Genomic DNA, 22,526 nt, shown 5'->3' with positions numbered 1-22,526 from the left:
GCAGCACTCCTTAGGGAACATGGATGTTGTCACGGTGTCTTGCATTTTGCTAGGAGGCAGTTTTCCCACTCAGGCCAGTAGTCCAGTGCTCTGGGCATCAGGACTGCAAGATGGGGGTGATTAAAAGACCTGCCAAGGAGTTTCCTTTGCAGCTCAGTAGAAACGAGCCCAACTAGTATCTATGAGGATGCGAGTTGGATCCCTAGCCTTGCTCAGTGGGTTAAGAATCCAGCATTGCTGTGAGCCATGGTATAGGTCGCAGAGATGGCTTGCTGTGGCAATGGTGTAGGCTGGCAGCTGCAGCTCTGATTTGTCCACTAGCCTGGAAACTTCTATTGCCTTTTGCAGCCCTAAAAAGGCAGAAAAAAAAAAAAAAAAGAAAGCACTGCCAATGTTTGTTGCAAAGCCAGGCTCTGCCAAGTGTCCGAAGCAGTTGGGAACATCTGTGTTTAAGAGCATTCTCTGAACCAATAGTTGAGCTCACAGCTTTGGTGACCTCCACATGGCCTGTGTACAACAGGATTCAAGACCCATCTTGGCCACCAATTAGCCTGTGACCTTAGTACCTTGGTTAACTCCCCTGAGCCTCAGTTACCTTAGCAGTCAAGAAAGGGTGATTGCAAAGCCAGTGTCACCTCCTTCGAGCCCATGAGTAATATCTCTGTCATCTGCTTAAATTAAAAAGCAAAGAACGAGAAGTCTGGGTGGTTTGGATCAGCCAACAGGTTGGGGTCACCTTGAGGCCAGAACTGGTGTTTTTGAACCTGAAGCAGAAAACACAATGATATAACCAAGGGCAGTCATGCCAAAGCATTGTAACGAGGAGTTTCCTGTTTTGTGTGTTTACTTCTCATTTCATTATAGGAGACTCAGGTAACCTTCTCTGCAGTGTTGCTGAACAAATGCTCCTGGCAAGGATGAGAAGAGTTGCAGGCTGGGGTGTGTGTGTGTATGTTTTGGTTGCGACTGTGGCATCTTTCCTTCTCTCTCCATTCCATTTGCTGGCCAGCAAACTTGTGTTGCGTGCCTTTCATGCCTGTCTGGTCTGCCTCAGGTAAGGTTTGCATCATTGCTTCTGAGGGTCGCAGGAGGCGCCACACACCTCAGCACACACAGCCCAGGTTCACCCCAGCATTACCGGGAAGAGAGTCTGATAAAGTACATGTTTTAGAAATTCAAACTTCACACGAGCCATGCACTTACTGTCAGGCAACTTCTCTTGCCTGAGTTGCATATTTAGTGTGGAAATTGGTTTAGCTGACCCCCTTGAAGGCATAGATGTGGGACAAAACGCAAATAGTCCTGTTCTTTCACATTACTGCACTTTGCCAGCAATTACTGTCTGAAATAGTTCCAAAGCCTAACAGCAGCAGCACCAGCTCTTGATGTAGAAGGAAGACTTTCATGAGGAAATCTTCTCTTTCATTCCCTACAGCCTACATTTTCTCTCCTCCTGTTTTTCTCCTTTCTTTTGCCTCTTTTTCCTTTCCTGCAGTTCCTCTGTCCCAAAGTGCAAAAATCCATCCTATGTCAATTTCAGTGACTTTTTTTTTTTATAGAAAGAGATTCCCGATTTAGGCAATGATGAGGAAGTGGTAAGTTGATCCTTAAGGATTCCTGTGGTTAAATGAACCCAAGTGAATGCCACAACAGTCCAAGGCCAGACAGCAGTGACACAAAGAGCTGAATTGCCATTTAAGATGACTTCTGAAGTACTATTTATAAATCTCTGCCTTTCCTTAAAAAAATTCTTAAAAATTCACCAGAAAGAGGGGAAAAAAAGCAACCCAAAGTAACTGATCAGTCATGATCTTAAAATTATCCTGACACCCTGGAGCCAGACAGCCAGATTTAGAAATATGCCTTTGAGGAGTTCCTATTGTGGCTCAGCAGTAACGAACCCGACTAATATCCATGAGGACGCAGGTTGGATCCCTGGCCTCACTCGATGGGTTGAGTATCTGGCATTACTGTGAGCTGTGGTACAGGTTGCAGACATGGCTCGGATCTGGCATTGCTGTGGCTGTGGCCGGTGGCTGTGGCTCTGATTCAGCCCCTAGCCTGGGACCTTCTGTGTGTGGCCCTAGAAAGGAAGGAAGGAAGGAAGGGGGATGTCTTTGAAAGGAGGCTTTTGTACATTTTTAAGATGGATTCACTATGTCTATTGTCTCTTTTAATGAACTCGGTCTTTTTCCTTTTGCTGAGTCTGAATTGCATGCTTTCATGGTATTAGGATTAGTATCATGAAGCCACCCAATCCTTGGTGGATTTCTATTCAGTTATGAATCTTCCTAAATGAAATCATTAGAACAAACAGTTCTCGTATTCAAATGTATTGCCTTCTGCTGTTTTCCTTCAAGCCACATTGTAAAAAGAAATTGGTAAACAGCTACCTGTTGGAAAAGATGGAACTAAAGCAAAAAATCTAGAGGGAAGCTACTGCAATCCTGTTTGGCAAATATGTGTTGCATCAGGGATATGCTTATATAGGTAGCATTTTCGAACATGTGTAGCATAAACACTATGTACAGCAACCTCAAATTAGTAGTATGCACAAACCCACAATTTGATGTATTTTTAGTTGGTATCACTTTCTTCCCCACCTCCTTTGTGGTGGCGTCATACTCTCTATCCTTGTAGAGAATATCTTATTAAATTGCTTTTCAAGAGTTAAGCCCATGCAAATCTATATCCAGCCAGTATTTTACTGCCTTGTAATCACCAGATGGGTATTTAGAGTACTGAAAAAGTAAAACACTGAGTTCTGCTCAGGCCTGAGGGTGTTTGCTGTCCTCCTACTCTAATCTTTGAGGAAATCTCTGTGTGGTGATTCTGAAGTGCAGAACTACGTTATAGGACACAGATCACACATGTTTAAAAGAGATACTAAAAGATAAAAATAGAGGGCATTGCTTTCATTTCTAAGTCTGGCAGACATTTGAAAATGAACAAACAAGAACTCCTGGATATTTGACCAACCCTTGCCATGAATTTCAGAGATGAGCTCAGGGAACACAGAGCTGGCTTCAAGGATGAGGCAGAGCTTTCAAAAGTAGGTAGAAGGTTCTGAGATGTCTCTACATTTTCCTTGACCCCTAGAATTTCAGTGGCCACACCTGCCTCCTATTTTCTCACTGCTACCAGCAAATAGCTCTTCCACACCCACCCTCCCTTGCCAGTAATTCATGTTACCCGAAAGTAATTCTCAAGTTTTCCCCAAAGCACTTATTTTCCAAAAATTCAGAGAGGCAGGCTTTAACCAGGCCCTTCTAGAGTTTGGCCCTTTCTTAAAAAACTAGGGTTTGAATTCTGACCTCAGTTACTCTAGGCCTGACCAGAACTTTGCATGTGTCCCTACACTGTCTGTTGCACCTAAGGTCCCACGGATTCTGTGGGAAAGTGCACCAGGCCTCAGAATCAAACTAAAGGTGTTTTCCTTACCTACTCACTAGTATCTGGTCACTGGAGTGTGTGAGTCTCAGGTTACATTGCAGGTCAGTGGCTAAATTTTTCCCCTCAAATTAACCAAGCTCTAAAACTAGGAGGAACTAAAGAGGATCAAACAGAATCTCTTTCTTGGCTATGAAAGGAGGGAATATTATATAAATTCACTTTTTTTATTATATAAATAAGAAGCCCTTAAGTAAAAAATGTTGCCCCCATCCTTTGATAAGTTGAATATTTAAACACCAATTTATGACTATGTACAACATATATAATCATCCATAATACATGAATACTCAATATTTGCAAATACATTCACACTATATGTTTAAGAATCTACTTAATTTATATCTGAACCACCGAAGGACATGTGTAAATACTTACAGGAGAATAATCTATATAATACCCATTTAAAGATAGACCTATTACATCCACATACACTTGCCAAGGCTTCCAGATTTATCCTTTAGGTTAAATATTTTGTGTTGTTAAGAGCTTTCACTTGGTTACAAATGTCTTTTTGTTTGTCCCTCAGGATACTATGGGGACGGCCTAAATGCCATCATTGTGTTTGCTGCCTGTTTTCTGCCAGACAGCAGTCGGGCGGATTACCACTATGTCATGGAAAATCTTTTCTTGTGAGTGATACTTACGACAAAGTGCTTTGAGCTGCAGTCTGTGGGCATGTCATGGCAGATAGAGCATCTTTAATAAAAGGAAATTGGTGATGTAGAATATTCTATGCCTTTGATTAAAAGTCGATGACATCTGTGTCGAGGAAAATTGCTCAAGAGACTAAAAGCTTTAGAGGAGCTGTTTTGTCAGAATAAATTGAAAACAAAACGCAGTTTGGTCTGTATTTTAACATTCTATAACATTTCCTTTGGCTGAGGTGTCATTTTTATTCCCTGATAACATATTCTCAGTCAACTGATGATAACCTGACTTCATTTATGTCTGCCTTCACTTAATCTGCCCTGAGCCTAGTATATAGTAACTTTGTTGACATTTTTGAAAGTCAGGTTTCTAACCCACACATTTTTCAGGTGTACTAGCATTAAAAGAGAGAGAGGGGAGAGAGAGAGACAGATAACAATGAATAATACTCTCAGAGAAATGATCTTAGGTAACTGCAGTCTTCTCAAGGTGAAGAGGTAATATGTGCAACCATTTTTAAATGTCATGTACCCTGTAATTTAAATGTTATATAATTATGGGAAAATAAGATGAACTCTTTCATGTGGGAACTGACAACACTCCTCTTCCTTCCTGTGATCAGATATGTAATAAGTACTTTAGAGCTGATGGTAGCTGAAGACTATATGATTGTGTACTTGAATGGTGCAACCCCAAGACGGAAAATGCCAGGTCTGGGCTGGATGAAGAAATGCTACCAGATGATTGACAGACGGTATGTAGACGCCATTATTTAATCACTATTTTGACCTCCTCCACAACATCCATCTCCAGTTAGGTTTTAATTTACCAAAATTGCAGTCACAATTTAGGAACACTGAATTAATGAAGAATTGAGGTAATAAATTATAAAAATATTAATCAAAGTGTTACTTGATGCCCCAAATCTGAAATAAGGCAACTCTTGCTTTATTTTGTTCAATGCTGAAATCTTTTTGTTAAATGTTGTAAAATACTTGGTGACCAAGTATTTTAAAGTATGCCCATCCTTTTGCCACATGGAGGTGCAATTTGAGCTGAAAAACCAAAGTATCTGTGAGTCGTTACTGATATCACGTGACCTTGCACTAGGACCTTGTTTTTATGCACTAGGACGATTGTGACTTAGGCAACCCTTGTTCTCTTATTTCAACATTCACTGTTAATTCTGGCCCATGGAGGGGCCTTTCTGTGTTCTTTCCTCAAGCTACATCACTTCTGTCCATGCTGGTTTTATTAGAACAAAACACGTGGTCGCCATCTATAGGAGAATGGCCATAATAAGCATAGAGGTTTATGATGTCTGCCATATGTGTGGCTTCCCCTCAGATGTGAGTGTCCTGTTATAGTAACTAAAATCTATTTCACCATCCAAATGTACACAAGTAGCATTGCTAATGCTGAGAAATATGTCTGAATATCAGAAACATTAAAATGATAATCTGTAGGCCATATAACCACATAATAGACTGTTACTATTTTCATTATACAGAAGAAACCAAGGCTCAGGTGAATTGGCTGAGTTGCTAGTAAAGAGTGTATTCATTTCAGACTGATAAAGATAATGGTGACAAAAATGAAAAGCATCATTAAACAAAAATATGCCAGGTCAGTTATAGATTTATGCACTCTAAGAATGTAGTATTCTATTTTATATTTATTCTATGGGGAAGTAAGGTTTGAATCATGCAAATTTCAAATTATATCTTAAAAGGCATTCTTTTTATTAATCATGGCATTCTATACCTTCATACCAGATAACAGTAATTTACATAGAACTCCCTATTATTATATATGTAATTGTTTTTTCTCTTTTCAAAATAGGTTGCGGAAGAATTTAAAATCATTCATCATTGTTCATCCATCTTGGTTCATCAGAACAATCCTTGCAGTTACACGACCTTTTATAAGGTATGCTTGTTATTGCAGTAGAATTAATACTACTTTAATTATAAAAATATGCATTCATTGTCCTCTAAACGATAATTCATAAATCAGCAGAGTATTTAGAAAAACATGTTTTACTTCTCCCTTTTCTGGAAATCTATTTTGGACCACCCAGCAAGAGACTCTGATTACGAGTGAGCAAATAAATAATTAAATAAAGGGGAGTTCCCGTCGTGGTGCAGCAGAACTGAATCTGACTAGTAACCATGAGGTTGCGGGTTTGATCCTTGGCCTTGCTCAGTGGGTTAAGGATCCCATGTTGCTGTGGCTGTGGTGCAGGCCAGCAGCTACAGCTCCAATCTGACCACCAGCCTGGGAATCTCCATAGGCCGAGGGTGTGGCCCTAAAAAGCAACAACAACAACAAAAGTGACCATATTTTCATAGTGAGTATTTTCTCCCCATAATTATAAATCATGACCTCTATATTGGTTGCTGTAAACACTGAAGATGAAATAGTGAGGTTTCCGAGTCATAGTACAAAAAGGCATAGATAGTACTTTTAAAGTAGTATGGTATTTTGTAGAGAATCAAAGAGGTAGAGTAACATGGCACTGAAAAATAAAGACAAACTAAGGACAGAAAAAGAAGCCGTGCCTTGTTTAATTGTTCTGTTTCTTCTGAAGAAATATCATGAAGGTCGGCAAAGTTAGGTATAGAGTCTGAGCATCCATTTTGAGAGATTTGTTTTGATCATCTATGAGGCTTCTTGGTTTAAATTCAGTTCAAATTGGTAAATATTTGTTCATGGTCTATTTTGTGTTAGATACTATATAACCTTAAATTTTGTAAGTGAAAAGATATGCCTTATATACATTATTGTATATATTTACCAGTGAAAAGAACAGTATGTATTTTCTAGAGAGCTTTAAATAGGATAGAATAGGGAGGGGCAACATAGGCGCGTGGGATTAAGAGGTACAAACCGTTACGTATAAAATAAGCTACAAGGATATATTGTACAGCACAAAGAATATAGCTAGTATTTTATAACTTGAAATAGAGTGTAGTCTATAGAGATATTGAATTACTATATTGTATGCTTGAAACTAATATAATTGTGAATCAACTGTACCTCAATTAACATGTGTATGTGTGTTTAGAATAATGTCTTGCCTAACATCAGGACAAAAATTGGATAAATTGAAAATTTTCTTTCTCAGAGTTATTGAATCGCTAAGAAAAATTCTAATCACTTCTGGGGGAAAAAATTAAAAGTTTAAATCCTTTCTCTTTTTTTAAGTACATTTTACGGTACCTCCAAAGTCTACCTTTTTGTTCCGTGTTCGCTTAGATTTATTTCATTCTCATTTCCTACTTCCAACAATTGAGTAGTGTTGCCGAAACTCAGCTTCTGTTCACTGGTGCAGAATAGAAACACCAATAGAGTTTGGAGTGAAGTAGAAAAGAATAGCTTTCTTGTTTTGCCAGGCCATGGGGGCCACAGCAAATAGTGCTGTCAAAACTGTGTTCTGCCCAGGATGGGGATAGTGAGGAGTCTTATAGTGTCGTAGGAGCAGGGCTGGATCAGCTTGTGGACATTCTTCTGATTGGTTGGTGGTGAGGTAACTGGAAATTAGCATCATCCACATTCTGGTTCCAACCGGTCTGGGGTCTCTGCACTTATGGGCATCAGGCAGTTAACTCCTTCCACCTGGTAGGGATTTCGATATCTGCAAAAAAGCTCAAGAGACTGGCTCAGAATATTATCTATAGCACTTGAGGAAGAACTAAATAGCCTTAATTTTGTTGAATGGCTAAACTATTATTATTTTGTCTTGCTTGACTGTTTTCCTCTTTTTCTACATTTTCCCATTTCTCTAATTAAATTTATTCTTTGACCAAAGTTCTACAGACAAAAGGCAGGCAGAGCACATGGGTGGTCTATTCTGGGAAGGTCCCACAGGCTCCCGCTTAGTTACAGTAGCAGGATTCAACTTAGTTTTCCTCTGGCAGAGATTAGCTCTTTACCATACTGTGTTAAATTACTTTTAAAAATAATATGAACTTTTAAGATATACAAAAAGCCACTTATTTTAATAACAGTGGAAAATGCTTTGATAGGGCGGGGGTAAGAGTCAACATACAATGAACAGCTTATGCAAACTTTAATGGCTGAAAAAGCAACATTAGAACTGATACTGTTTCATTAATATTTGTTTAATAATTCAACTTTCATGATTATAAAACAGATGTTTCCTCTTGATATTTTTATGGTAAGAATTTTTAAAAATTATTTACTTTATATTTCTTCTTTTAAGCGATTTTTATTTTTCCTATTATAGTTGATTTACAATGTTCTGTCAATTTCTTTTTTTTTGCTTTTTAGGGCCGTGCCCATGGCATATGGAGGTTCCCAGGCTAGGGGTCTAATCAGAGGTGTAGCCGATAGCCTATACCACAGCCACAGCAGCGTGGGATCTGAGCCATGTCTGCAACCTACACCACAGCTCACGGCAATGCTGGATCCTTAACCCACTGATCGAGGCCGGGGATCAAACCTGCATCCTCATGGTTGCTAGTTGGATTTGTTAACCACTGAGCCACTATGGGAACTCCTGTTCTGTCAATTTTTGCTGTACAACAAAGTGACTCAGTCGTACATACACACACACACACACACACACATATATATACACATTCTTTTTCTCACATTTTTCTCCATCATGTTCCATGACAAGTGACTAGATATAGTTCACTATGCTATACAGCAGGATATCATTGCTTATCCATTCCAAATGCAATAGTTTGATTCTTCAAACCCCAAACTCCCAGTCCATCCCACTCCCTCTTCCCCTTGGCAACCACAAGTCTGTTCTTCATGACCATGAGTTTGTTTCTTTTCTGTAGAAATGTTCATTTGTGCCATACATTAGATTCCAAATGTGAGTGATATATGGTATTTGTCTTTCTCTTTCTGACTTACTTCACTTAGTATGAGAGTCTCTAGTTCTATCCATGTTGCTGCAAATGGCATTATTTTGTTGTTTTTATGGCTGAATAGTATTCCATTGTGTATATGTACCACATCTTTTTTTTTTTTTTTTCTTTTTTGCTATTTCTTGGGCCACTGCCGCGGCATATGGAGGTTCCCAGGCTAGGGGTCGAATCGGAGCTGTAGCCACTGGCCTACGCCAGAGCCACAGCAACACGGGATCCGAGCCGCATCTGCAACCTACACCACAGCTCACGGCAACGCCGGATCCTTAACCCACTGAGCAAGGGCAGGGACCGAACCCACAATCTCATGGTTCCTAGTCGGATTCGTTAACCACTGCACCACGACGGGAACTCCTGTGTACCACATCTTAATACATTCATCTGTCAGTGGACATTTAGGTTGGTTCCATGTCTTGGCTATTGTGAATAGTGCTGAAATGAACATAGGGGTACATTATCTTTTTATTCAAAAATGAGTATACTTCAACATTATTTATTGGAGGAAGTTTCCAAGATTATAACAATGATAACAAAATAATAAAATTATAGCAAGTAGTGCTGTGGTAAATCACATAAAATAATGGCTTATGTTTATTGAGTGCTTACATGGTGTTTTGTTTAACCCTAATGACAGTCCCCTGAAGGAAGTCTGCCTCCTTTTTATGTTATATAGGGGAAAACCTGTGAGGTCAAATAAATTGTCTAAAGCAGGATCCAGCAAATCCATTCTGTAAAGGATCGGATATTAGATATTTTAAATGTTGAAGGCCATATGGTCTCAATCACAACTACTCAGCTCTGCCATGGTAGGGCAAAAGCAGCCATAGGCAATGTGTAAATAAATATGTGTGGCTATGTTCCAGTACAACTTGATTTATAAACACTGAAGTGGAATTTTTTGAAATTTTTTACATGTCACAAAATCTTGTTTTGATCATTTTTCAGCCATTTAAAAAAAAATGTAAAAGCATTCTTAGCTCAAGGACTATTTAAAACAGTCATGATCTGGCTTTGGCCCACGAGCCATAGTTTGCCAGCCCCGGGTCTAAGGTAACATAGCTGGTGAACAACAGACTCAGCCTTTGAACCCAATGTCTGCCTAATTGTAAAGAACACACATTTCAAGCACATTATATTCTTCAGTTTCGTCATGTAGTAAGACCCTCTTGAAAGATCCTCCTGTGAATCAGGGTACAGCAGTGTAACCAATTTTTAGACCTGAGAAAAGTTGGTCACTAAATTATATTATAGGTCTTATCACTGCTAAAGGGTAATTCCTATGATAGAGGTATATGGCAAATTCATTTTTTTAAAAAATTGTGTATTTTTTAAATTGAAATATAGGTAATTTTAGATATTATGTTTTTTGTATAAAACAAAGTGATTTAGATAATATATATTTTCTTATATATATTATATTTTTCATTATGGTTTATTATGAGATATTGAATACAGTTCCCTGAGCTATATACAGTCCTTGTTGTTTATGTTATACATAGTAGTCTATATTTGCTAATCCAGTTCTCTTTAATTTATCTCTCCCCCCTCAAATTTATTTTTTTTAATGAATTGTGTCTAGCATTGGGTTGGGTGCTAGAGGCTGAGAAATTAGTGAATTGCTATCCTTAAGGAGCTCACAGCCTGGCAGCTGACAGAGACAGACTAGTAAACAGCTATAATACAGGGTACAGAGGAAGCATGAAAAGGGGGAGCTTAGAACTCAAGGTAAGGGTAAGTTTTAAGGTAACAGGTAGAACGTGAATACTAGGAGTCAAATCAAGAGAGGCTTTCCAGAAGAATGAGCCCTCAAGGTGAGTTTTGAAGAACTGATGGGATTGGCTAGGTAAAACCAGGTAGAGGAAACAGCAGGTACCAACACACCAAGAAGGAGAGAACATGGCATGTTTAGAAAACTATATATTCCAGTGAACCTAACACCAGAGCTGGAGGTTTCCCCCTTGCATGACTTCTCTTGTCCTCTTATTCCACTCCATCTTTTATCAAAACCTGAATTTAGTTCAAGAACTCAGAGGAAGGAAGTGGCCTAATGTAGCATAGCATTAGTAGTATCTATTCACCCAAGATTTACCAGGAGGACTGAAAATGACCATTCATAGATGAAAGTTTATTCACAAGGTCACAGCCAGTGGCCCAGGGTCAAAACTGCAAGTCAGATGTGAAAGACAGATGTATAAAGAATCGACCTTGAAAAGACTTCCTATGAGAATGCACAGTAGTTGAGCAGAAGGCAGTACAGTTGGCAGGTAGCTCAGCATCACCCTAGTAGACTGGGGAGGGCGCTCCATTAGAGACCATTCAAAAAAGTCTGATGTTTGATCAGGTTCCCTTTCAAGTAGTAGTTGTTTCTTTTTTTTTTCTTTCTTTATTTTTAGAATTAGTTTGCTATTAAACAAACAATACGAAAATGTCTTCTTATAAAATGCCTTCTTAAAAAACTTACAAAAGTTCTTCTAAAAAAAAGTGCCACCTTCTTATAGAACTTATAAAACTTCTTAAAAGATCATTGTAGATCAGACCAAGTTCTTCCTTCCACAATTACTGATTCCTCTTCCCAACCCCCTTTCTTAGAGGCAAATTCCTTTATTAATTTCAGGGGTCTCCTTGCAAGTTGTTTCCTATGCACTTATACACATCTAAAATGATACCACTGAAAAACAACATGGTTAAGTCAACTATACTCCAATAAAATTAAGTTAAAAAATAAAATGACAACATTGAGATGAAAGCTGTTTGTAATTCAAATCCAGTTACTGGAACATGTTTTTTGAACATTGGTCCATCTGGAATGAACTCTCAAAACTAAAACTCTTTTTATAAACTAAATAAATATTTAAAATAAAACTAAAAAAAAAAAAGAAAATAATATCAACCTTGGTAGATTCCGAAAGAAATATTGACAAGATTTTTGTTTGTTAAAGACAAATAAACAAGCAAACAAAGCCAAACAGACCATAAACCAGTGACAATTCAGAGGCTAGGTGATGTGTGGATGAGAGTGTAGACCCTGCAGTCAAGCTGCTCAGCTTTATTTATTTATTTATTTGCTTTTGGGGGCCATACATGTGGCATATGGAAGTTTCCAAGCTAGGGGGGGTCAAATAGGAGTTACAGCTGCTGGCCTATGCTACAGCCACAGCAACTCGGGATTTGAACTACGTCTTCGAACTACACCACAACTCAGGGCAACACCAGATCCTTAACCCACTGAGCGAGGCCAGGGATCGAACCTGCATCCTCACGGATACTGGTTGGGTTAGTAACCCACTGAGCCACAACAGGAACTCTCAGGCTGCCCAACTTTAAATTTAGCCTCTGCCACTTAACCTAAGGTGAAACCGGGGCAAATAACTCCCTGTTTTGAGTTTCCTTATCTTTAAAAAGAGAATACTAATAGTAGCTGCTTTGTTAGGCTGTCATAGGAAATGAATTAGTCTATATAAACTACTTAAAACAGTATCTGACACAGAGTAACTACCCAAATAATGGAGTCCTTCTTCTTAGTAAGAGTACTGGGGCAAGGTGGTAAGGGTTTTCAGGAAGAATCCGCAGGCTTAGGAGGGGTGAAGGAGCGACTAATATCTTTTTTCTTTTCTTTTTTTTTAGTTCAAAATTCAGCAGTAAAATTAAATATGTCAGTAGCTTATCAGAACTCAGTGGGCTGATCCCAATGGATTGCATCCATATTCCAGAGAGCATCATCAAGTAAGTCCTGGGGGTTTTGAAGATGTGGTAAGAAATAATTGCATGTCTGCAGAAGGAGACTGGAAAATAACTCATTTCTGGAATATGGGGAGATGCCATTATCTCCTATTTAAAACAAATAGGAAATATTCTCCAATAAACATATTTCTTTTCTTATAACCCAGAGATAACTGTTCTGTTCTTTCAGATCTTCCTTCACATAATCTTCTCTCACATAATCTTCTCTTGCTATTACTGAGATTTGCTGATTTTACCTTGAATTTACTACCATTTTGGAGAAAGCATAGATTTAACCTTAATCAGTATATGTGTTACTTGTGTCTCTCATGCCACACAGATACAGTAGATTCTGAGCATACCATGGATTTCTTTATTGTCTTCTGTAAAACAATTTATCTGCTTGACCCTCGGAAAAGAGAAAAAAATTACCCTTTCTCTGTTTTTTCTAAGTCCTTTCTCTTCATGATTCCCTTCAGGTGAAAGATAAAGCAGAGTGGTGAGTGGTGTAGTTAGGAATAATTTCTTCATTCAGTACAGGGGGGAAGCCTGTAGGAAGAAAGCATGGATACTGAAGGTTGCAGAATTATGCTGCAAAAATAATAAGTAAAAAGTTAACTGAACAACTGCTTGGAGCTGGGACTTCAAAACATGATGCTGGAGAATGAACCCTCCTCACTGGTTCACTGTTGCAAAGAACTATTGTTTACTGTCGATCATGTTTTTCTTTCACTCTGTCTGATTCACTCGTTTTCTGTCTGATTAGAATCAGGAGGCATGTAGCCATCAGCTCAGAGAAAGCAGACAAGGATACCCCATTTTTCTCCAAAAAATGGAAAGCAAAATGGACTTCCCAATTTGGGCTTCCAAAAGAGTCTCCTCACTTAAAAAAAACGGGGTGGGGGGGCCACAAAAACTGGAAGGAAAAGACTATCATTTAATGTGTCTCTACTGCTGGGCACAAGTGCTCTATTTAGATCCTTCATTTAATCCTCACAGTAAACTCCCATTTATAGATAAGGAAGATAACATAGGAAAGGGAAGTTACTTATGCAGAGTATAAACAGGAACAAGGGAGATGGAATTAGAATTCAAATCCAAGTCAGTCTGGCAGCAAAAGTCCCATGCCCCTTTCTAGCAGCTTTCTTTACCTCCCTTAAAATATCCATCTAAAGTCAAAGCTCAGGAGTAAGCTGCATCTGACTTTCCTACATCCCAATATCAGGTGTAAACAGAGGATACTGACTGGGTTTAGAACATTTGCCAGTTGTCTCAGCTGAATCAAGCGGTGTTCATAATTCATAAGTTCCTAATGGTGGCTCTTACCATCACTAGCTTCATAGCATTCCCATAACCTGCACAGCTCTGGCCTCCTGCCTCAAAAAAGGCACCCCCTCCCCCATATCCCACTTCTAGTCTTTAAATTAAAAAGTACTGGAGTTCCCGTCGTGGTGCAGTGGTTAACGAATCCGACTAGGAACCATGAGGTTGCGGGTTTGATCCCTGCCCTTGCTCAGTGGGTTAACGATCCGGCGTTGCCGTGAGCTGTGGTGTAGGTCACAGATGTGGCTCAGATCCCGTGTTGCTGTGGCTCTGGTGTAGGCTGGCAGCTACAGCTCCAATTAGACCCCTAGCCTGGGAACCTCCATATGCTGCAGAAGCGGCCCAAGAAATGGCAAAAAAAAAAAAAATAATATATATATATATATATATATATATAAATTAAAAAGTACTGGAGCACCCACCTCTTATAATGCTGTCTCTCTCTGCAAAAGTTGACAAATTCATTCCCTCTTCAAGTGGAAATGAGCACTGGCCACTTTCTAGGTAAATACTGTACCACTTCCCCTGTGGCAGCAGGAAAAAGAAGAGAAGAGAATGAGCTTTGGAGGCTTAGCATTAGATTTGAACCTTCCCACCTGCCTCTCTGAGACTTCAGACAACCTATTAAAAATTCTCTGAATCTCAGCTTCAGCATCCATAATATGAGAAAGGAAGGAACAATTAATTCATGGAAAACTCCTAAGGACTGAATGAAATCAGTGTTCATAAGGTGTTCAGGAAGCCTCCTGGCACAAAGCTGGTAATCCAGAATATTACTTATTATCATTGTATTGCTTTTTTTAAAATTTAGTTTAGGCAAGAAATAGCTGTATTAGGATAGGACACTTACGAGAGATGCAAGCGGGCAGGCAAGGAGGTTCTGCCCCCACCCCACTGTGTTGCCTTTAGAGACTCATTATCATATGGGAAAGTTTGATGGAGAACTTAGACAGGCTTTAGGTACTTTTCATTCATCTACACCTAGCAGTGTTCAGGGACTCCAGTTTGGGATGTTTCTTCAGGAGGAAGGGTTCCATTTGGAAAGCTTTACCCCTGGAGGAAGAAATTTACAACCATGCCCATCCTCCCCCCGTGTCCATGACTTCTCCTGTCTTTCGAAGTCCATCTCCTCTGGATGTCCTTTCTCTCATTTCTGTAACAGAGACCCTCATTGCCTCATTTTCATACTATGCCATTTTCCTAATTGATAACAAGCCATAGCTCCTTCCTATTACGTAGTAGCATTGAGAGGATCTGATCTCAGCCAGTCCTGAGACCAGTATTCAGCTGGAATGGAGCCTATCATCAAAAGGCTTAACTGAAAGAAAAACAGATTTATAGTCATTGATTACAATTCTTGTTATTTGTGGCAGTGATGTTCTTACAAATACAAGCACTGAACCATTGCCTCGGAGGAATATAGGGCTAAGTTTCTTTGAGCACCCAGTCACAACATTTTCATTTACTGATTAACATATAACCTGTTTTCTGTGCATTTCGGTTTAAAGATACCGTATTTGATCTACACTGTTGGTTCACTAACCTTGAACTCATGACCCATACAATATAACTCACTGATGAAAGCTTACCCACCACACATATATTCTCCCTAAGGCACATCACAGCCTCATGTGCTTAGGAACGCTATATTATGTACTTAAGCACAATGTTTGAGCAACCTTTTAAATAAAGAAATCGCCAGCAAAAACACAAAAATGAGAAAAATGTGGCAGTACAGAGACTGTAAAAAGGCCATTTGTTTGCAGCATGAGAGCTGAGACGAGAAAGCAGAGCTTCTCCTGGTTCCACTTCAGCTGGGAACCCACACATCAGGTGACTCAAATTTTGGGTCACTCTATAAATGTTCACAAGTGACCATGAAAGTGCCATGGGTGTTGATTCTGAAGTTTGCCACTATGGCTTAGCCAGTAGGTGTATCGGCAAACACGCAATGTGCAAATAATGAGGACTGGTTGTATATGATTATAAATTTTAAATCATTGATTATGTCTAATAAAAATAAGATTTCTCCCAAGAGGTAATCTGATGAATGTTTGACTAGGCTTTTCCTCTCATGTTTTGACTGTTCTGTAAAACACTGACCTGTCATTTTTTCCCATCTGTCTACTTGTTTTCCTCATTGCATTCGTTTTTTTATCTTGTAAGGTATGATGAAGAGAGAGCTTATAAAAGAAGTGTGAGGTAAAAATCTCCTTATGTACAATTCACGCTGGACCCTCTGTGTGTGTACACCGGTGTCTTTCTTGTAGGTGACCTCAACATGCTGCCAGCGCAAGAGGTCCTGGTATCAGCCCCTTGTAGTATATCATTTCCAGTCTTTGTCTTGTGTGTAAAGCTGTTGAGGTCAACCTAATTTGCAACTGAAACCTACTAAACCAGATAGTCCCTGACTTGGCCCAGGCTGCAAGCTAACTTTAAAGGTACCCGACAATTGCTGTGGATGTTTCAGCTTTATTCAGCCAGCATGTTTCTGCTCTCCTTGCAACTTTTATATCCACCTTCATGAAGGACTTTGCAAAGGAAACAGACATAAACACTGAATGGGAGTTCTTAAAACACCACATTTTATCAAAGGAGTGTGTCTCAGTGCTCCAGAGGTTGGTTTTTAAAAGCACATTTGCTCCACTTACGTTTGGCTCTGCTTTGCTGGGTGACTCTCTCACACTCTGCTTGCTTTTTTTGTTTCGTTTCTTTTCTACACCATAACTTTTGCTCATGCAGACTGGATGAAGAACTGAGGGAAGCATCAGAAGCAGCTAAGTAAGACCTGGTTTATTCAGCAGCTGGCGTGATGTTGGCTTGCATTTCAGGAATGAATTGAGAAAACCTGCATGCCTGGTGTTTCATTCTTGCATCCAGATAACAGTGCCGCCCTTTAAAAGTTCCCTTTGTCCCATGAGAGATGCAATTTCTGTTATTTATATTACAATCTCTTTGTGCCCCACCCCCATGACCTTGGTTATCTTGTTTTTACCCTTTTTTTTTAATATACGTGCAATTTTAGGCAGCACACCAAAAAAACATGTCACAGGCATTGCCACATGTATATAACAGCCAGAAGATTACTTAGATATATTGAGGCAGCAACACCTCACAAATTCATACTAGTGCAAAGAAATGATGGCAAGTTAAAATTTGTAATATTTATGTAGAACTAACATCATGAATTTTCAAGATTTTTAAAAAAACGCCTTATTTAGGAGTTCCTGTTGTGGCTCAGCAGTAACAAAGTGGACTAATATTGATGGTGCGGGATTAATCCCTGGCCTTGCTCAGCGGGTTAAAGATCCAGCATTGCCGTGAGCTGCATTGTAGGTGGCAGACTCAGATCAGATCTCACGTTGCAACTGTGGCTGGCAGCTGCAGCTCCAATTTGACCCCTAGTTTGGGAACTTCCAAATGCCTGCAGGTGCGGCCCTAAAAAGCCCCCCAAAAAATTTTTTTTAATAAATAAAGACACCTTATTTAGTTGACTTGAAAACATTGCTTAACATTGCTTCTGAGCTATTTGGATGACTGAAAAAAAAAATCATTGCCCATTGTTATTACAGTGTATCAAAATAGCAAAATCATAACTTGAATGCAAACATAAAATGAATACATGCCAATGATTTTATGAAACTACTTATATAATGAATGAACCAGTAGGTGTCAAAACAGTTCAAAGAGTATTTGAAAAGCTATTTATCTCTAGGCACTATATAAAGGAGCATGAGGATAAGATTATTGGTTTAGATAAAAAACTGGTTAATGTTCAATAGGACAATAAACTAACTTTAGGGTTATCTTTTCCACTAGACAGAAATTGTTTGCATCTCTGCTTAATAAAAATCTACAAGTAGATTTCAATAGAAAGCACTGCTTTTAAAGAATATCTAATAATTTATTCCTAGATCACAAGTAATTTTTCTGACATTCTGTGTTAAATACAGACAAGTACTATTTGAAATACTTGCTGTATTAAGCTTCTCCATTTCAAATGTTGCTTACACTATTTTTTATAACCTGTTCATTTTTAATAGCTATTGCAAAAGCAGAAAGCCTAGACAGTGTCCAAACAGCCACAAATTCTAAATTAAGACCTAAATTAGTGAATTTTTCCTTAAGTAGGTATAAATGCCAATTCCTCATGAAAATAATCCATTTAGACTTTTTTTCCTATAGCACATTTTTTTGGAGGTAATCTGTAGAATTATTTGCTTAGAGTGTATATCTTTTGGGTTAAAAATTCGAGGAAAGGTTTTTGCTTTAGAAAGTTTAGCATTAGTGGAGTTTAAAGATCCCTATACTCTAGTTTTCTAAAGTTTAGCATTAGTGGAGTTTAAAGATCCCTATACTCTAGTTTTCTTTCAAGATAAATGACACCCATTTAGACTAGCAATACTCAACTTACAAAAGTTTTACTCTAACAGAATCTTCTTAGTTTCTAACTCAACTGTGACAAACAAGAAGTTGTGGAAGTAAGGAAGATATTAGGAACTGAGGAACTGAATGTTGGTGTCACGTGCCTCTTTGGCATTTGTCTGTGTTCACATTGCACTGTTGCAAGATTCGCTAGAGACGGAAGTAGCTGTTAATTTCCCTGTCAAGTTCATTTTTTAGGGATGCCATATTTTTGTAATTAAGGAGCTGTTTTCAAGACAAAAGATGGAGAAAGAACATCAATAATTTCTCCAGCCAAACCTATTATAGTCATAGGCACATGATGTCATTATTACCATAAAAAAAATCCTGCCTCCTTCACTAGATATTCCCCTCCATATTTCTATTCTTCCAGCTTAGTTACCATAGGAAAACATGGATCATTTGGGGGTTAGTTGTACAGCTTTCTCTTTTTTTTTTTTTCTCTCAAATTCTTCATTTTGGTCTCTTGACTACCTGCACAAACCCTCTCCCCAAATATCTAAACGGTCTTGGTGGACCTGCAATATTTATTTCCTTCCTACAGGAAGCACCAAGCTCATGCCTAATCCATACTCCATGCTCAGTGAATGTCTACTGCATAAATTGGTGAATGTGATCTTAGAAGACTAAGATCAGGAGCAGTGGTTCTCAAACTTAACTTGCCCCAGAGTCATTTGACTCTGGTTCAGCAGGCCTGAGAATCTGCATTTCTAGCAAGTTCCCAGGAATATCAGTACTGCCCATCTTAGGACCTTGCTTTGAGAACCACCACCTTAAAGTACATGGCTGAGTAAAAATAATGAGATTTGTCCTAGGTCTGTGCTCTTGCTTCAGATTCAGTGGGTAAGCCATCTGTCTGAATTCTCCTCCAATTGATCCTACTTCTTTTAATGGGGACATTACCAATATAAGGAATTAAAATATCTTTGCACATTTGAAAATGTGGAAGGAGGAAGAATTGTACTCTACTGACCCCACCGATGACTGAAATCCCTCAGAATCCCACTATTTCGGCACACTGACTACATTTTCTCAACTCCATTTCAGCCTCTGAAATGGTCCTCCAAGCCAGGGACAGACTGTAGATGATGATTCTGGGTTTAGAAAACATGATTGCTGAAGATCTATGGTTAGATTCTAGAAGCCAAGGTAAACCAGGTTCCTTGTGTGAACAGATGCACCCTGACTTTCCACATGACCCTCACTAGAAAGCTCCAGGCCAGTTCTAACAAAAGCAAACATAGACCCTGCTGGGGAACAAAGCCTATCTGTCTCCTATTTTGCTTTAATCCCACTCGTGTTTTTAAACATTCACCCTGTCCCTACACACACACACACACACACACACACACACACACACACACTCACACACACACTCACACTCACACACCACTACCACCTCTAATTGACCTTCAGAAGGCGATTTCCTCAGCCTGGCTTATTTTTTTCCATAAACCTTTAGACAGGAAAGAAAATACTCTTGAAAACACTTTCAAAGAAAAAAAATATATATAAAATAAACGGCTCCTTATTTTGAAAATGGGGAAGAATCCATCAGCTGCCTTTGGAGTGACAATATTACATGAACTGCAAATTGCCATTTGCTTTGGAAGGATTACGCAAAGTTAAAAAGCAGAAAAGCTGGGTTTGGAAGATTGCCCTTTCTTGAGTCCATTCCAGCTTTACTGGGTTTTTCTAGAACACTGTCAGCACTTGCCTGACTGTCCTTGTTCATTAGAGTTGCCAAATATCCTCCATAAAAATACCACCACCATCAGACGGGTAGGGAGAGAGGGGGAGCTAGCCCTCTGTCCTTCTCAGGGAGCTTAGCCTTCTGCCATTTTCAACAAAATACCTAATGTTAATAACCTCACCTCTTAGGTGCAAACAGATACCCTGGCTTGCGAAATTATTCACATTGCAAAAGGACCTCTTCCGTATGAAAAGGATCACAAAATCTCTTTAAATTGCATTTGTTTGCCAACAATAAAAATATTTTCCAGAGGGGAGGAAGTAACAGTTGAAGTAGAATTAATTGGAAATTAATATAAAGCATATTTGAAATTGGCTAAAAGAAGAATCACACCAACATGGAATATCGAAAGCAGCTAATATTACACAGAAAAGAATAAACACATTTATACACCATAATAAAACTTTCTGATTTTATATGGTTACATTTTTCTTCTTGGTTTTTATTTGTTTTGGTTTGTTTCGGCCATGCCTCTGGCATGTGGAAGTTCCCTGGCCAGGAATCAAACCCGTGCCACAGCAGTGACCCAAGCCGGATCCTTAACCTGCTGTGCCATAGGAGAACTGCTATGTTTTTCTTTCTGGACATGACTGGTTTCGGTATGTTAGGAGTCACTTGTTTGACCTGAACACAGCTCAGCTACAAGATAGTAACGTGTTATTTTTCTGTAACAACATCAACAAGGAAAGCTGATGCTGGCATTTTTCCTTTTAGTGTCTTGGAAAATCTTCACTGTTGTGAACTATGTTCATATGTAAATAAAATTAGGCTGCTTGAAAGGGATATCCTTGGTGTATAAACTATTATCTTATTTGGGGTGCAAATAAAAATTTGCAATACTATGTTTCCTAAATAAGATAAATTGAAAAATTGGGGGGGGGGGGGTTGTTTAAAAAAAAAGCCAGAAGAGATCACTGGAGGTGTTTGGGGTTCTCAGTCTTCCTTTTATATTTCTAAATCATGGGCAATGACTCTATTTCAAAACCGATGGTAAAAAGTCATAGCTTAATCTCATCATTTGTTCAGGTGTAGATGGGTTCAGTGGTAGCAATGGGACCATACTAAATCTGTCCTGTTTACAAAGTGTTAACAGTGGAGAAAATGTTTACTGCTTCTGTTTTTTTCCTTGCACTCAGAACTAGCTGCCTTTACAATGATCCAGAAATGTCTTCTATGGAGAAGGAGTAAGAATTTACCATCAATAACAACTATGTGGTTACTTATATTGTATGGCTGGGCTCTGACAGAAAAAAAAATACATGAGGATTGGGTAAACACCATTTAGATGTTCAGCTATCATATTCTCTATTCCTGAAATTAGAAACTTTAAAGAGAAATGTGCCAGAGTACCACTGTCTCATTCATGATCACCATTAGATGTCTTCTGTTTTTCCAATCCAAAAAAACGAGAAAGTGAATATTAGAGCCAGATGTAAAAACGTTTGGGCCAGAGGAATGCAACTCTGCTTTCTGAATTACATCATTTCTATTTTAATTAGTGAAATAGGGATTTCTATATGAATTAATTATTTTGGTGGATGGGAGAGCAAACAGCCTTGTTTGCAAAATTCAAGAGGCAGTTGAGATTCAAGAGGCTGGATAGGAGTAAAGAAATGATCTAGTCCATCTAGTTTTATCCTAAAGAAGTAAAAATTGAAAACGTATTGGGTTCTTACCACGTACCGGGTTCTGCCTTAAAAGCTTTACACACACTATCTGATTTTTATCCTCAGAATAGGCCATTTAGATTGATTTTGCAGATAAGGAAAGAGGGGCATGGAGACATGAGCCAATCAGTCCAATGTTTTACAGTAAGAATGGCCCAGGATTGGGAATGGAGCCTTTGCGGGGAAGTTCCAGAGCCAGTGGGGTTTTGAAATTAGAGAGATGGTCTTAAGACCAGCATGGGTGTTCAACCTCTCATATAATCTGAACACCAATGGGAGACAAAATTAGTCACTTAAGAGAACAGAATTCATTATTATCCGTCATTTTCAAGGAATAACCTGTGGTCCCCATCATGCTCTCTAGGAGAACTTGACCATCCAATCAGGGGCTCCTAATTTGCTTTGAGTCATGGAAAATTTAATTGACCTTCTTCCCAGTGATCCAGAAGAAGTGGGGAAAATTGCATTTAAAGTATCTGCTATGGTCACAGTTTGTTCTCTAGGGACGTCCTTTCCCTGGAGGAGGTCTGAGGGGAAAGTGAAAAATCCCCCTACAATGGTTCTGCAGTTGCCATGGTGACCTCGCAGTTTAAGTAAGTTTATGCACAAACACTCCAGAGAGAAGGTCTTTAC

General features: G+C 38.9%; 2 protein-coding genes across 5 annotated transcripts in view; one reads left to right on the top strand and one right to left on the bottom strand.

The window, feature by feature from the left end:
• PRUNE2 (prune homolog 2 with BCH domain) overlaps window positions 1–22,526 on the top strand; it is a 266,403-nt gene that overhangs the window by 235,341 nt on the left and 8,536 nt on the right. Inside the window, exons 13-18 of one of the 4 annotated variants that reach the window (XM_047767791.1) lie at window positions 865–873; window positions 3,980–4,082; window positions 4,724–4,855; window positions 5,944–6,030; window positions 12,630–12,728; window positions 16,215–16,250. In XM_047767791.1, coding sequence (XP_047623747.1) covers window positions 865–873; window positions 3,980–4,082; window positions 4,724–4,855; window positions 5,944–6,030; window positions 12,630–12,728; window positions 16,215–16,250 — 466 coding nt within the window. The remainder of the gene's footprint in view (window positions 1–864; window positions 874–3,979; window positions 4,083–4,723; window positions 4,856–5,943; window positions 6,031–12,629; window positions 12,729–16,214; window positions 16,251–22,526) is intronic. The other 3 variants (XM_047767792.1, XM_047767793.1, XM_047767794.1) reach the window with 3 other exon arrangements.
• Window positions 13,076–22,526, bottom strand: part of GCNT1 (glucosaminyl (N-acetyl) transferase 1) — a 164,764-nt gene continuing 155,313 nt past the window's right edge. The window contains exons 4-5 of the transcript XR_007133238.1: window positions 14,471–14,573; window positions 13,076–13,274 (exon numbers count right to left, since the gene is read on the bottom strand). The gene's annotated coding sequence lies outside the window, so the exon portion shown is untranslated. The remainder of the gene's footprint in view (window positions 13,275–14,470; window positions 14,574–22,526) is intronic.

This window comes from Phacochoerus africanus, chromosome 2, assembly GCF_016906955.1.
Source record: "Phacochoerus africanus isolate WHEZ1 chromosome 2, ROS_Pafr_v1, whole genome shotgun sequence".
Classification (NCBI taxonomy): domain Eukaryota; kingdom Metazoa; phylum Chordata; class Mammalia; order Artiodactyla; family Suidae; genus Phacochoerus; species Phacochoerus africanus.
The sequence above is the reverse complement of the archived record's forward strand: the minus strand, read 5'-3'. Positions and strand labels throughout refer to the sequence as shown.